The sequence below is a fragment of the Electrophorus electricus genome, chromosome 12 (genome assembly GCF_041902795.1).
Source record: "Electrophorus electricus isolate QZ-2024a chromosome 12, ASM4190279v1, whole genome shotgun sequence".
NCBI lineage: Eukaryota > Metazoa > Chordata > Actinopteri > Gymnotiformes > Gymnotidae > Electrophorus > Electrophorus electricus.
In genome coordinates this window covers 26,477,808-26,492,500 of record NC_137508.1, presented here as the reverse complement: position 1 = coordinate 26,492,500, position 14,693 = coordinate 26,477,808, and the positions used below count along the sequence as shown (strand labels likewise).

Genomic DNA, 14,693 nt, shown 5'->3' with positions numbered 1-14,693 from the left:
ACTTTAAAAACTCAAATACTGTAAAAAAAGTATGCAGTTTATGTGCCATTCCTAAGCACAGTTGTTTTACATCTAATTAAATAAATAAATAAAAAAAATGAAAGCAACTCAGAATAACTCTGCATTACTGCATTAAGTAAACATGTGAAATCTATAGATCTTCTGCAGAACAACAAACAGCTGGTATGTAAACATAGTTACCACAGAACGCCCCCCCCAATGGTCACGTGGTACAGCCTGCCGTGTGCAGGGGGAGTTCACTGTTCATTTGTGTCAATGCTCCTATGTTATTTCACACCTGCAACTCAATCTTGGTTTCATGTATGTTTGTACTGAAACCCCTGTATGTCAGGTTAAGATGTTTCCTGTGTTCATGCTGCTTGCTGTATATGAGTGCCATTTGTTTTTCATTCTTGTCTAAAATGTCTGTCTATGTGGTGGGCTCTATTTTCATGGCACTGCTGGGGTGTTACTGCTGCCTAACGCCAAGTCTGATGGATTTCGTAGGACGCATTTATCGGCATCTGTTAATCTGGCAGACAGAAATAAATGCACGTGACAATAAACTCCTCTGGTGCAGGAGGTGGGTTGAACCCACTGGAAGAAGTCTCATGATTTAATCCGCCTCCTCCCAGACAAGTTTAATCTCCTCAGGACTAGGAGCTCTGTTTATGGGATTAACTCCCTGTATCTCCCTGACAAGTTTATTTGTTTCCTCATCTTTGTTTGCGCTGCTGTTTCTATACATTCTACACATTCATGATGAAATTGTTACTGCACTTTGCTGCCGGCTCATGCTGGACTTTTAAAGGGAGTGCGAAGAGTTAATATGATTGGTTATTGCGGCGGCAGGCCTAACCACACCTGCTGATCACGTGATCAGTCTAATCTGTTTAACACGCGGGTCATCAAAGTAGCAACATTTGTGTCTGCAACTTCTCTCTGTGTTCAGAAGGCCTTATGTGAAACACTGCTGCAGTCAACAGGTTTTATTCACATCTTACCTGGAGCCCAGGAGAGAGAGTAGATGACACCCTCGTTGCCGGGAGACGTGTACACCGCAGTGAGGGTGTTAATGTCCCACACTTTGATTGTCCCATCGAACGAGGCCGTGGCAAGCAGGTTGGGGTCGTCTGGCTTGAATTTGCAGTCAAAGATGGTTTCCACATGACCCTGAATGTTACATGAGGTCAAAAACATTTATCAACTCCAGTGAGTTGAAGTGTCAGTGCAGAGTCAAAAACTCGAGTTCTGAGTAAACATATTTCTTCCTAAATCAAAGAGTGCAGTATAACAACTTTAAAACTACAAAGAACAAAGTATAACAAAAAATACAATTACAAAGAACAAAGTATATTTAAAAAAAACTATTAGTCATCGCTTCATAAAACTCTTATAACAGAGAATGTACTGAGAATAGCGTACCTTCATACATTCAGTTAATATTCATAATCCACTGATTTAAATGTGATTACTGTGTCATCAGAGTTTATTTCAGCTTTGGTTTTTGCTGTTTTCGATCTCTTTCCTGTGCTAATCATTGTATGACTCTGACCACAAGTGGGACAACCTATTTGTCCTTGACACGGTGTCCTAAGGGCCATGTACCAGTGTGTCTTACAGTCTGCAGTGCATGCTGGCCCTACCAGGTCACGGAGGAAGTCCCACTTCCTGGACCCCATGTCGTACAGTCCTACCCCACCATCTAGGAAGCAGCAGACGGCGTGTCCAGGAGGCAGGGAGAAGATCTGATTCTGGGAAGGGGCGGGAGGAGGGATGGCCTCGCTGGTGGACGACGTGTGGTGGGTCTTGGACGGGGAGATCGAGCTGAAGTCTACACACACACACACACACACACACACACACACACACACACACACACACACAGTAATCAATATACTTCCTTCTTTGCTGAAACACAGTAAAGTGTTACAAATCACAAAAGCGAAGCCAAACAAATCACTGCAAAGTAAAGAGATTAAGGCAGAGATTAAATCAGAGTAAAGACATTAAAGCAGAGATTAAAGCAGAGTAAAGAGATTAAAGCAGATATTAAAGCATAGTAAAGAGATTAAAGCAGAGATTAAAGCACAGATTAAAGCAGAGTAAAGAGATTAAAGCAGAGTAAAGATATTAAATCAGAGATTAAATCAGAGTAAAGAGATTAAGGCAGAGATTAAAGCAGAGTAAAGAGATTCAAGCAGAGATTAAAGCAAAGAAGAGATTAAAGCAGAGATTAAAGATGAGTAAAGAGATTAAGGCACAGTAAAGATATTAAAGCAGAGTTTAAAGCAGAGTAAAGAGTAAAGCAGAGATTAAAGCAGAGATTAAAGCAGAGTAAAGAGATTAAGGCACAGTAAAGATATTAAAGCAGAGATTAAGGCAGAGTAAAGCGATTAAAGCAGAGTAAAGTGTAGAAAAGCACAGAAAGTCAGAACAAAGGGGACCTTTCTTGGCAGGTGGGGAGTTTAGAACATGCAGGGCATGGAAGCCTGTCTTCTTCAGTTTGAAGTTGTCCAGCGGCGTTACTCTGGACACGTTCCACACTCTTAGCACGCCAACCTGAGAATCTTCACACAAGAGCACAGGAGCACTTCTACATGATGTCAGTACTTCAGTGTCAGGGTGTATGTGTGCACTGGGCTCCTCTCTCACCCCCCGTGACGAACATGCCCGGTGCTGTAGGTACCCAGGCCAGGCACTGCACAGAGGCAGCCGCGCTGGGCAAACTGAAGGTCGTCACGCACGCCAGCGACTCGCAGTCCAGCAGCCGAATGCCGTTGTGCATGTTGGCCACCAGCAGGTAGTCTGTGCTGAGCGGGTCCCATTCCAGAGCTGTCACCGGGTCCTCCTCGTCCGTCCCTTCCAGAGACTCCGGACGCAACACGTGCTTCTGGTTCTTCGAGCCTGAGGGAACAGACACCATGTTGGGGGCCACATTCCCACTAATAACAAGGCTAACGGTACTCGGAGTCTAAAGGGGTTCGGTTAGCATGATCGCTCATGAATAACGCGTTCAGTAATAGTTATAAAAGTGCTGTTTGTGTTTTGTTGTCTATAGGAGCAACGCAATTTTCATGATGCCTTTATTGTTTTAACATCATGTTGTTTGCGCTCCAGCGTAGCAGTGGTAATGGTTGCGGTCGGGGTCGCGGTCGCGGTCTCACCTGGCTGAAAGACAGACAGGCTCCCATCCGTGTGGCCGAATACCACTTTGCCTTTCTTCAACGGGTGCCAGCGGAACAGGCAGATGTCGGAAAGGAAGCTGTGCGCCTCCTTGTGGACGGTGACGCCCGCGTCCGGCCCAGAGACGGCCCAGACGTAGAGCGGGCCGCGGTGGGAGACAAACGCCACGCTGTCGCCTGAGTTCCAGCTCCAGCTTATACTAGCAGGCACTCCTGCAGCATCACAACACAGGTACACATGCTTACACACACATATACACGCATACACACACGTACACACATGTATACCCAGGTAAATACGGTTACACACAAGTATACATGCATACACACGCTTACACATGCTTACTCATATTTACACACACACACACACAGGTATACATGCATACACACATTTGCTGACACACACACACGCACACACACACAACTACACATGCTTACACACAAGTTCACATGTTCATACACACACACAAAGGTGATAAACACTTACACGTTTTCAAACACACACACGTACAAGTACCCATTCTTACAAACACTTATACATACACTTACACACACACTTACACTTACACATGCACACACAGGCTTGCACACACATATGCACACATACACCCATATACACATACAGGTGGTTAGGATTAGGGTTCAACGCACACACACACACACACACACACAGAAACACGCACACATTTACATGTGCTTACACACGCTTACACACCGACGGTCAGCCACATAAACACCATATTTTTACACACATGTATACAAATACACAAACACAGTTCTACTCAGTAGTAGCATAAAGTTGTAAAACTGTGAGTGTGAGTGTGTGTGTGAGCGTGTGTGTGTGTGAGTGGAAGGTGAGTGGCTGCCTTTCGTGTTGTCCAGGCGGGCAATCGCCTTCTGCTCCGCCACGTTCCAGACGATGAGGAGGTGATCTGTGCTGGCGCTGGCAAAGACCTCTGGGTCATGTGGACACCATGAGATGGCAGTGATGGTCTTCTTGTGCTCTGACATGATGGCCCTCAACTTAAACTCACTGTACCTGTGGTCCAGCTGAGCGCAGAGCACCCGGCAGAAAGGGTAACATGTACAGTAGTATGGACAGTAGTATGTATAATAGCATGTACAGTAGCATGTACAGTAGTATGGACAGTAACATGCACAGTAACGTGTTCCGTAGTATGTACAGTAGCATGTATAATAGCATGTACAGTATCATGTACAGTAGTATGTATAATAGCATGTACAGTAGTATGTACAGTAGCATGTACAGTAGTTTGTACAGTATCATGTACAGTAGTATGTACAGTAGCATGTACAGTAGTTTGTACAGTATCATGTACAGTAGTATGTATAATAGCATGTACAGTAGTATGTACAGTATCATGTACAGTAGTATGTATAATAGCATGTACAGTAGTATGTACAGTAGTATGTACAGTAGTTTGTACAGTATCATGTACAGTAGTATGTATAATAGCATGTACAGTAGCATGTACAGTAGTATGTATAATAGCGTGTACAGTAGTGTGTACAGTAACATGTACAGTAACATGTTCCGTAGTATGTACAGTAACAAATCTCTGCATTCAGGGGCTGGAGCCATAGAAGGTAGTGCCGTAGCATTTTGTGCACGATCACATGATCTCTTTATGGCCAAAAACCATAGAAATGCAAACAAACACTAGAGAAATGCAGGATCTAATATCCAAAACATTGTACTGTAATCTTTCTCCCTTTACGAAATGTTGGCAAACAACAGTGAAAATACATAACACTGCACTTAGGCTTTTAGAGAACTTCAACTATAGCTGAAACCAAGGGTCCGTAAGAACCTCTATGAACAAATTCTACCTGTCTATCTCTCTGTCCATCTGTGTGTCTGCCTGTCTCACCTTCAGGTATCCTACAGGGACAACCTGTGGAACCCTAAAAGGGTCTTCGTGTTGTTTAAAGTGTGTATCTATTAACTGTGTACCTGAGACTAAGGGAGCGATCGTGAGCGTTTACCTGGTAGACATATATAGCGAGCGTAGCACAGTAGGCAAACCTGTCCCCACTGGCTGCACACACATCCTTGTTCCAGGGCTGACACCCAGCAGCTAACAGCCCCACCTGTTTCACCTGTGACATCTTTACCTGGACAAACACAGTCAGTGTAGTCTTTACCTGGACACACACAGCTAATGAGGTCTTTACTTGGACACACACAGTCAATAAGGTCTTTACCTGGATACACACAGTCAATAAGGTCTTTACCTGGACACACACAGTCAGTGTAGTCTTTACCTGGACACACACAGCTAATGAGGTCTTTACCTGGCACGCACACAGCTAATGAGGTCTTTACCTGGACACACACAGTCAATAAGGTCTTTACCTGGACACACACAGTCAGTGCGGTCTTTACCTGGACACACACAATCAGTGCGGTCTTTACCTGGACACACACAATCAGTGCGGTCTTTACCTGGACACACACAGTCAGTGCGGTCTTTACCTGGACACACACAGTCAGTGCGGTCTTTACCTGGACACACACAGTCAGTGCGGTCTTTACCTGGACACACACAGTCAATAAGGTCTTTACAAGGAACAAACACAGTCAGTGTAGTCTTTACCTGGACACACACAGCTAATGAGGTCTTTACCTGGACACACACAGTCAGTGTAGTCTTTACTTGGACACACACAGTCAGTGTAGTCTTTACCTGGACACACACAATCAGTGCGGTCTTTACCACTGGCAGCACATTAAATTGTCCTGAGTGTGTTTGAGATCATTGTCATCTTCAGCTTTATGGTTCACAAAAGGTTGTGAAAGGTTTAACAAAACATAATTGACAACTTTTAATGATGATACAATACTGAATGGCATATTCTTACAGCAGTGTTTAGGTAAGATCAGAAAATGAACAGTAGGAGAATTAATCCCTCACTGTAGGTGTTAATTCCTCACTGTAGGTGGTAATCCATCACTGTAGGTGGTAATACCTCACTTAAGGTGTTAATTAAACACTGGAGCTTTTGCTACGTTAGTGTGTTGGTGGTCGTCAGACATGTGAAAAGACAAACACCTGGAGTGGGCCAGAAATGGGATGGAAGAGGTGACTGACTGAGCGCAGAATCACAGGACATACACACACATACACACACACACACACACACACACACACACACACACACACACACACACACACACACACACACACACACCACTTTGGGTTCAGAAGTAGAGCCCCTGTTTAAGGCCTGACTGGAATTAACCCCGTCCTGGAAAAGCAGATGCTACAAAGACCGCCCCGTCAGTCAGCTGTCCCTCTGTCAGCCTATGCAGCCTTTACGCTCAATGGGCCGTGACTCACACAGAAGTAGTTGCTAGCCCTGTTACCTCCTGCACTCACACTCATACACACACTCATATCCAGCACACACGCCAGAACCAGATACCCTCCACAGCAATGAAATGGGAGAGAGAGAGAGACTGTGCGTGTGTGTGTGTGTTGTGATTAGCTTGATGACTGAGTGCCTTTGAGAGTCAGACAGAGAGGGAGACAGACAAAAAGAGTAGAAAGAAGACAGGGAGTGAAATTCTTAGACAGAGTGTGACAGACAGACAAAGTGAGTAAGAGAGAGACAGATAGGCAGAGTGAAGACCACATAGACAGACAGAGAGGGAGACACACAAGGAGATTCATTGACTGGTGCTGTTGCCAGTGTGGAGCAGGAGGGGGTTGCTGGAAGTGATGTACACCCCCCTTTAGTAGCCAGGCAACAGCAGACCCCTTCATTAAACACCTTTATGTCCCCCTCTCTCAACACAATGCCACCTCAATCTCTCTCACATAAACACACACACACACACACACACACAGACACACAGACACAGACACACACACACAGGCACACACACACACAGGCACACACACACACAGGCACACACACACAGGCACACACACACAGGCACACACACACAGGCACACACGCACAGGCATGCACACAGACACACACACAGACACACACACAGACACACACACAGACACAGACACAGACACAGACACAGACACAGACACACACACACACGCACAAATGTCCCTTGTTCACACATCTCCTTCCCCTGTCCATTAAAATGGGGGCCTGCCATGTTCCTCAGCTGTAGTAGGGCAGGGGACGTGAGACACTGCCACACACAAGCCTGCCCACAATCAACATCACAAAAGCACCTGGCCAGATACTCCTGTTCCCCTGGGGAGAATTACAGGCAGAGCGCAGGTGTCTGGCAGAGTGGGAAGAGGTAGGTGTGTGTGTGTGTGTGTGTGTGGGCGTGCGTGCGTGTGCGTGTGTGTGTGGGTGGGCGTGCGTGTGTGTGTGTGTGTGTGTGTGTGTGTGTGTGTGTGTGTGTGTGTGTGTGTGCAATCATTATCAGACAAAGTAACAGTCAACAATCTCACCTTCACTCTGCTCAGTTAGGGAACAATGTAAGATGGATAGAAGGAAAGAAGAGAGAGAGAGAGAGAGAGAGAGAGAGAGAAGTATGGAGAGAATGAGAACATAAGGGGGAAGAGAGAGAGGCGGTACAGAGAAAAGGTAAAAGAGTGAGAAAACAAAAGGGAGTGAAGGGGAGAGTGAAAAAGAGATAGAGAGAGAGAGAGAGAGAGAGAGAGAGAGAGAGAGAGAGAGAGAGAGAGAGAGAGAGAGGGGGTATGGGGAGAAGAAGCGGGAGGCAGAGAGGCCACTTGTGGAGCTGTTCCCTAGGCAACGAAGACTAACACTCAGTTGTTTTAGCTGAAGCAGTTTGAGCTTGCTGTGTGTGACGTCTGCGTGTGAGTGTGTGTGTGTGTGTGTGTGTGTGTGTGTGTGTGTGTGTGTGTGTGTGCGCAACACAGTGCCCTACACCAAGCCCCACATACATAATCTATACCTTGCATCACACAAAATCTACCCCTGACATAACAACACATACCAATCGACTTACAACACATCTGCTTTTAGTGACTCATGTACTGTTGTGTGATATCAGTTAGTCTGTAAAACTACATCTCACCTATCCATTCACTGTCAGTCTGTAAAACTAGTTTACCTGTCCCTTCACTGTCAGTCTGTAAAACTAGTTTACCTGTCCCTTCACTGTGTCAGTCTGTAAAACTACATCTCACCTATCCATTCACTGTCAGTCTGTAAAACTAGTTTACCTGTCCCTTCACTGTCAGTCTGTAAAACTAGTTTACCTGTCCCTTCACTGTGTCAGTCTGTAAAACTACATCTCACCTATCCATTCACTGTCAGTCTGTAAAACTAGTTTACCTGTCTCTTCACTGTCAGTCTGTAAAACTAGTTTACCTGTCCCTTCACTGTGTCAGTCTGTAAAACTAATTTACCTGTCCATTCACTGTGTCAGTCTGTAAAACTACATCTCACCTATCCATTCACTGTGTCAGTCTGTAAAACTAGTTTACCTGTCCCTTCACTGTGTCAGTCTATAAAACTACATCTCACCTATCCATTCACTGTGTCAGTCTGTAAAACTAGTTTACCTGTCCCTTCACTCAGTCTGTAAAACTACATCTCACCTGTCCCTTCACTGTGTCAGTCTGTAAAACTACACCTAACCTATCCATTCATTGTGTCAGTCTGTAAAACTAGTTTACCTGTCCCTTCACTGTGTCAGTCTGTAAAACTAGTTTACCTGTCCATTCACTGTCAGTCTGTAAAACTACATCTCACCTATCCATTCACTGTGTCAGTCTGTAAAACTAGTTTACCTGTCCCTTCACTGTGTCAGTCTGTAAAACTACATCTCACCTGTCCCTTTACTGTGTCAGTCTCTAAAACATCTCACCTATCCATTCACTGTCAGTCTATAAAACTAGTTTACCTGTCCCTTCACTGTGTCAGTCTGTAAAACTAGTTTACCTGTCCCTTCACTGTGTCAGTCTGTAAAACTAGTTTACCTGTCCATTCACTGTGTCAGTCTGTAAAACTACATCTCACCTATCCATTCACTGTGTCAGTCTGTAAAACTAGTTTACCTGTCCCTTCACTGTGTCAGTCTGTAAAACTAGTTTACCTGTCCATTCACTGTCAGTCTGTAAAACTACATCTCACCTATCCATTCACTGTGTCAGTCTGTAAAACTAGTTTACCTGTCCCTTCACTGTGTCAGTCTGTAAATCTACATCTCACCTGTCCCTTTACTGTGTCAGTCTCTAAAACTACATCTCACCTATCCATTCACTGTCAGTCTATAAAACTAGTTTACCTGTCCCTTCACTGTGTCAGTCTGTAAAACTAGTTTACCTGTCCCTTCACTGTGTCAGTCTGTAAAACTACATCTCACCTATCCATTCACTGTGTCAGTCTGTAAAACTACATCTCACCTATCCATTCACTGTGTCAGTCTGTAAAACTAGTTTACCTGTCCCTTCACTGTGTCAGTCTGTAAAACTAGTTTACCTGTCCATTCACTGTGTCAGTCTGTAAAACTACATCTCACCTATCCATTCACTGTGTCAGTCTGTAAAACTAGTTTACCTGTCCCTTCACTGTGTCAGTCTGTAAAACTACATCTCACCTGTCCCTTTACTGTGTCAGTCTCTAAAACTACATCTCACCTATCCATTCACTGTCAGTCTATAAAACTAGTTTACCTGTCCCTTCACTGTGTCAGTCTGTAAAACTAGTTTACCTGTCCCTTCACTGTGTCAGTCTGTAAAACTAGTTTACCTGTCCATTCACTGTGTCAGTCTGTAAAACTACATCTCACCTATCCATTCACTGCGTCAGTCTGTAAAACTACATCTCACCTGTCCCTTTACTGTGTCAGTCTCTAAAACTACATCTCACCTATCCATTCACTGTCAGTCTATAAAACTAGTTTACCTGTCCCTTCACTGTGTCAGTCTGTAAAACTAGTTTACCTGTCCATTCACTGTGTCAGTCTGTAAAACTACATCTCACCTATCCATTCACTGTGTCAGTCTGTAAAACTAGTTTACCTGTCCGTTCACTGTGTAAGTCTGTAAAACTACATCTCACCTATCCATTCACTGTGTCAGTCTGTAAAATGTGTTTACCTGTCAATTCACTGTGTCCATCTGTAAAACTAGTTTACCTTTCCCTTCACTGTGAAATCAATCAACCTATGAAACCATGACTGACCTGTCCCGTCTCTGAGAAACAGCCATTAGTCCTGTGGCCATAAGATGCTATACTTTAGTAGGATTTCCCTGCTTTAACACACTTGAATCACTTCATAAAGTCTTTGGTAATTAACTGGTCCACTGATTCAGGTGTTTTAGATTGGAGTAGAAGTATGTGTATCAGAGGGGGACCCTGAGCATGGAACACACACACACACACACATACACACACATGTGTGTTTCGCAATAAGAAGCCACTGATAGTGACACTCACAGAGACAGAGAGAACTGGCTACTCTTAGTCCCAATGAAAAGCTCACAGCTCAGCTAGTCGGAAAACAGGAAAACACACAGCCCAAGCAGAGCAGAAGAATCCTGCTAATCATTTTCTTCCTCCTTTAGTAAGGGCAGTATGCACAGATGGCTCAATTCTGTCAGGCCAAATGCAGAAGAATTAAAGACACATTTCATAGTTCCCACAACTCCATGTCAGTTATGAGAAATATGAAAGATATTTACTCCATGATGCTTGTCTGAGAAAGTTATCTACAACTGAGAGAACTTTACACTTCTTGCAAGTGTCCAAAAGTGTTAGTTTGTCCCTATCAGGATATTTTAAAGTGTTCCTTTTGCACATGAGAAGCATGACTCATCATATCTCTCACCAGGCACAGTTTTCAGTCACCCTTGACAAGCTCTTTCATTGATCAGTTTATGAAGCACCGCTGTAGGAAAAAGGACTGAATATTATATAGTTGGTGGACTCTTCTCAACACAGCAGTAACACTGACATGGAACTGGCACAGAAGTGGGTTTGTGCTGTATGAGTATACGATGCACAGCAGTGTTAATGGAGGTTTTACACATGCTAACATTACTGTTGGGTTCAGTACACCTACAAGAAACCCACAGAACACCTAATGGACACCTACCTAAGCGTGTGTTAGGAGAGATGTTTGTGTGTGGTAGATGTGTAGGGATTACCTGAGGTGGATCTGCTCAGCTGTAGATATACTAACACTGCCAGTAGGAAGCATTACTTGCTTAATTCACACACGCCCAACCCCACACACACACACACACACACACACACACACACACACACACACACACACACACACACACACACACACACACACACACACACACACACACACACACACAATCCATTCGCCACTTGTCCTGTGCTTCCTTGCTTTGTTTCCAATACACACACGCGCTGCTGAATTACCGCGACACCTGTCGGAGTGTAATCCTCCCCCTAGACACGCGGCCCGCTTCATGAGCTCGGGGCATCAATTGTGAGCCTGACCAGCTCGGTAATAACACGCACGCGTCGCTTTTAGACACAGTGGCGCTCCGCACTGAGTCTGACGTTTGCACGATGTCTCATCGCTATGACTGCAGATGGCCGCACAAAGGGAGCGCGTGTCCCCAATGCTTAGACATTCTACTTTCATAGCAGGGGCTGACGACACCGACGGCACCGTGCGGCGAACTGCCTTCCGAGCAGGAGCGCGTGCTTCTCGATTCCGTTTACCCACGCGCGCGGAGACACGGCTGTGTTGCGTCTCAAGCAGCAGAACGGCCCGGTGCACCGTGACCCTCTCGAGCTGCTGACATGTCGGCGTCTCGTCACAGCGTCTGCGTGTCCACCTTGCTAAGGCGCCCACCATGTCATGCCAGAATAGACACTAAGCCATACTGGGACCAGTCGACACTGCGGTCAAACCTCTCGACTGCTGCAGTGCTGAACGAAAAGTTTGCACGTGCTCATTGCACAGTTGCAAACGGTGCGCCTTAAACGGCACCCGTCGCTTTTAGTATCCCCCAAATACGACGCTGCCATTTGTCACGTTTAAAGGAAAGACACGCGGTTTACCTTTCCCTTGCTTTTAACTGGTCTGGTCTGCTTTGAACTGTTAACGAGCAAGCAACAGTTCCCATTCGTTCCGTCGGGCTTCGGCGGTTTGCGGTGCTGTATTAAATTTGGTTTGAAACGTTTGACACGTAAAAGCTATGCACGGTCGCGCGCACTTGGACTCCACCACGAGCCTGGCTCGTGCGAGTTTTCGAGGCTGCGGTCACTGGGCTATTTCAGATGGCAGTTATGCATGGTTTATTTTTTTTAGTCAAAAGTGCATGTGTCTCTCCAGGCTTTATGGTGTCGAGGGAGTCTTACCTCCGTAGGTGTGTGTGAACAGCGACGTGGTGCTGAAATCAAGCGGCTCGCTGGCCACTCACACTCCGCGAATGTAGCTCACCGGCGCTCCTTCGCTTCACTCCGCCGGTTGGCCAGTTCAATAACGAGCTGGCACGACGGTGGTAGTCGTTTGAACACCCACTGGCTCTGCTCGTAATCAATCAAACCTACAACGGGTTTATTACCCCCTTTCATGCAAGTGACTGGCTGAGATGCCCATAATCTTTCATTCTGGGGCGGTGCTTAGAAACCTTGCATACTTGGATTTGTAGTCCAAAAATGCATCCAAAAATCTACGTTCGTCCATTTATTGCTGGAACATTTTGGGTTAAAAAAAAAAACACCGTTTGTTTTTCTGCTGTTGAAAAGCTCTGATTCCCCAAACCTAAATTCTTGTACAGAAGCCTTAGGTCGTTTATGTGTATGCGAACACGAAGGAACTAATGCATTATTCATACGTCCCCTCACAGAGCTCAAATCTCAACAGAATTCCCACCGAGAATGTATTCATCTATATACCCAACGTATCCAAACTTTATCCGCCGTTAGTCAGTCGTTAATGACGCCGACATGTAGATATTATAGTTTCGTTGAAGAATTAAGATTTCTAGTCTACTACATTTGAATCTTTATTTTCCCGTTTTTGCTTCCATAAATCAACCACCAGATGGCGCTATGATTCTAAAACCCAAACGGGTGAAAGGGCGTGTTCATCCGCGGTACGGGAAGACTAAGCGCTGGCGAGATACTTCAACTCCAGCAGTATTAGAAACTGGAGTTTGTCGTTTTGCCTGTTGACATTGCTAGTGAGGTGAAGGCTGTAACGTTGACTTTAAATGTTTTCTCTCTGAAATTTAATCGCAATGCACCCATATTTTTATGCGCGCACCAAGCATATAACTACTTTTTCCCTTATTGTTTATTTTTTATTTATTTTCTTCATGACAGTTCCTTCACACCCTTTTATCACTTTTTTTTTTTTTTAAGTAAACTGCGTCAAATTAGACTATGAAATTGCCGAACCAAAAAAAACAACCAACCCTCAGAATAACCCAGCCTACATACGCCTACAACATGTTAGGGTGTTGGTTTTAGTGTGCAGATACTGAAGCGTACACGAAGTAACGCTGACTTCGCCATCTCAGGCACCAAGGTTCAAGGGGTCTGAGGTATACGTTCTTCTGCCTGCGCCCGTGCCCCTTCTGTGCATGCACTTAAGAAAATACGGGAAATAAGATTTACACAACGTTCCTACAGAAGTGGCAGTAGGAGCGTATGAGAAATAAGACCCTCGTTAGCACGGTTCTTTCCTTTCCCCGCCTGTTGCTGAACACAGTGACGTCGCCGACCCGGATCAGACTTCTGAAGAGTTTAGTAGGGCACACTACCAGAGCTCGGCTGCGACCTGCGATCCACACATCTCAACATGGGTGAGTAAAAAAAAGAAAAAAAAGAAAACAGGTTTGCCTCAGATGGGATGTTGACAACTTTACGCTTCTTTCCACTCCAAAGTATTTGACTGCTCTGCGGAACGTCTCAGTGATGTTTATAGTTTGTCCGCATGTTTACTTATTGGTGTTTTCTGACACAGATTCTGTTGTGTAGGACAAGGCTAAGTTTACATTTTAACTGCTTTCCAGCTGAATGCACTGAAGTGCACTGCTTCAGCATACTCTACATCAGAGGGAAATTGGGGAAACACGCACATACATACATATATATAAAATGAGAGAGAGAGAGAGATTAAACATAAAATAATCAAGAAAGTTATATAAAGTTTAAAACAAATATTGGTATTAAACAGTGAAATGAACTATAACATAAAACCTCCAGTCTTGTACTTCTTGCCTGCTTGGTCCTGCACTAGGAGGGCATCTCGCGCTTGCCTGTTGACGTAGAGGGCTAAGCACAGCAGCCAAAACTGGCGTAATCAGATTACGCCAGATTACCTTGGTCATCTGCTCTCTGTCGTAGAAGAAAGGCTAGTTCACACACCCGGCAGAAACACTGTTTACATGATGTGCTGTATAACTGTTGAGTGCCTGCAGCTCTGGGCGGAGGAGTTGGGTCCGAGTGTGCTGGGACTGCATTTCTCATAGCACGCTGGGTTAGCAATGTGTCACGTGACTATTTACAACAGTAGGTTGTTAATTTGATGTGTTGCAAATC

At 44.9% G+C, this 14,693-nt stretch overlaps 2 protein-coding genes across 4 annotated transcripts in view; one reads left to right on the top strand and one right to left on the bottom strand.

Moving 5' to 3' along the window:
• wdr17 (WD repeat domain 17) overlaps nucleotides 1–12,656 on the bottom strand; it is a 33,422-nt gene extending 20,766 nt beyond the window's left edge. Inside the window, exons 1-8 of one of the 3 annotated variants that reach the window (XM_081724240.1) lie at nucleotides 12,504–12,656; nucleotides 5,193–5,321; nucleotides 4,052–4,235; nucleotides 3,168–3,398; nucleotides 2,656–2,907; nucleotides 2,448–2,570; nucleotides 1,647–1,834; nucleotides 1,005–1,173 (exon numbers count right to left, since the gene is read on the bottom strand). In XM_081724240.1, coding sequence (XP_081580366.1) covers nucleotides 1,005–1,173; nucleotides 1,647–1,834; nucleotides 2,448–2,570; nucleotides 2,656–2,907; nucleotides 3,168–3,398; nucleotides 4,052–4,235; nucleotides 5,193–5,315 — 1,270 coding nt within the window. In that variant the 5' untranslated portion in view covers nucleotides 5,316–5,321; nucleotides 12,504–12,656. Of the gene's footprint in view, nucleotides 1–1,004; nucleotides 1,174–1,646; nucleotides 1,835–2,447; nucleotides 2,571–2,655; nucleotides 2,908–3,167; nucleotides 3,399–4,051; nucleotides 4,236–5,192; nucleotides 5,322–12,503 lie in introns of those variants that run through there. The other 2 variants (XM_081724241.1, XM_081724242.1) reach the window with 2 other exon arrangements.
• A 968-nt stretch (nucleotides 12,657–13,624) lies between these two features.
• gpm6ab (glycoprotein M6Ab) overlaps nucleotides 13,625–14,693 on the top strand; it is a 47,828-nt gene continuing 46,759 nt past the window's right edge. The window contains exon 1 of the mRNA XM_027021005.3: nucleotides 13,625–13,954. Coding sequence (XP_026876806.1) covers nucleotides 13,951–13,954 — 4 coding nt within the window. The 5' untranslated portion in view covers nucleotides 13,625–13,950. The remainder of the gene's footprint in view (nucleotides 13,955–14,693) is intronic.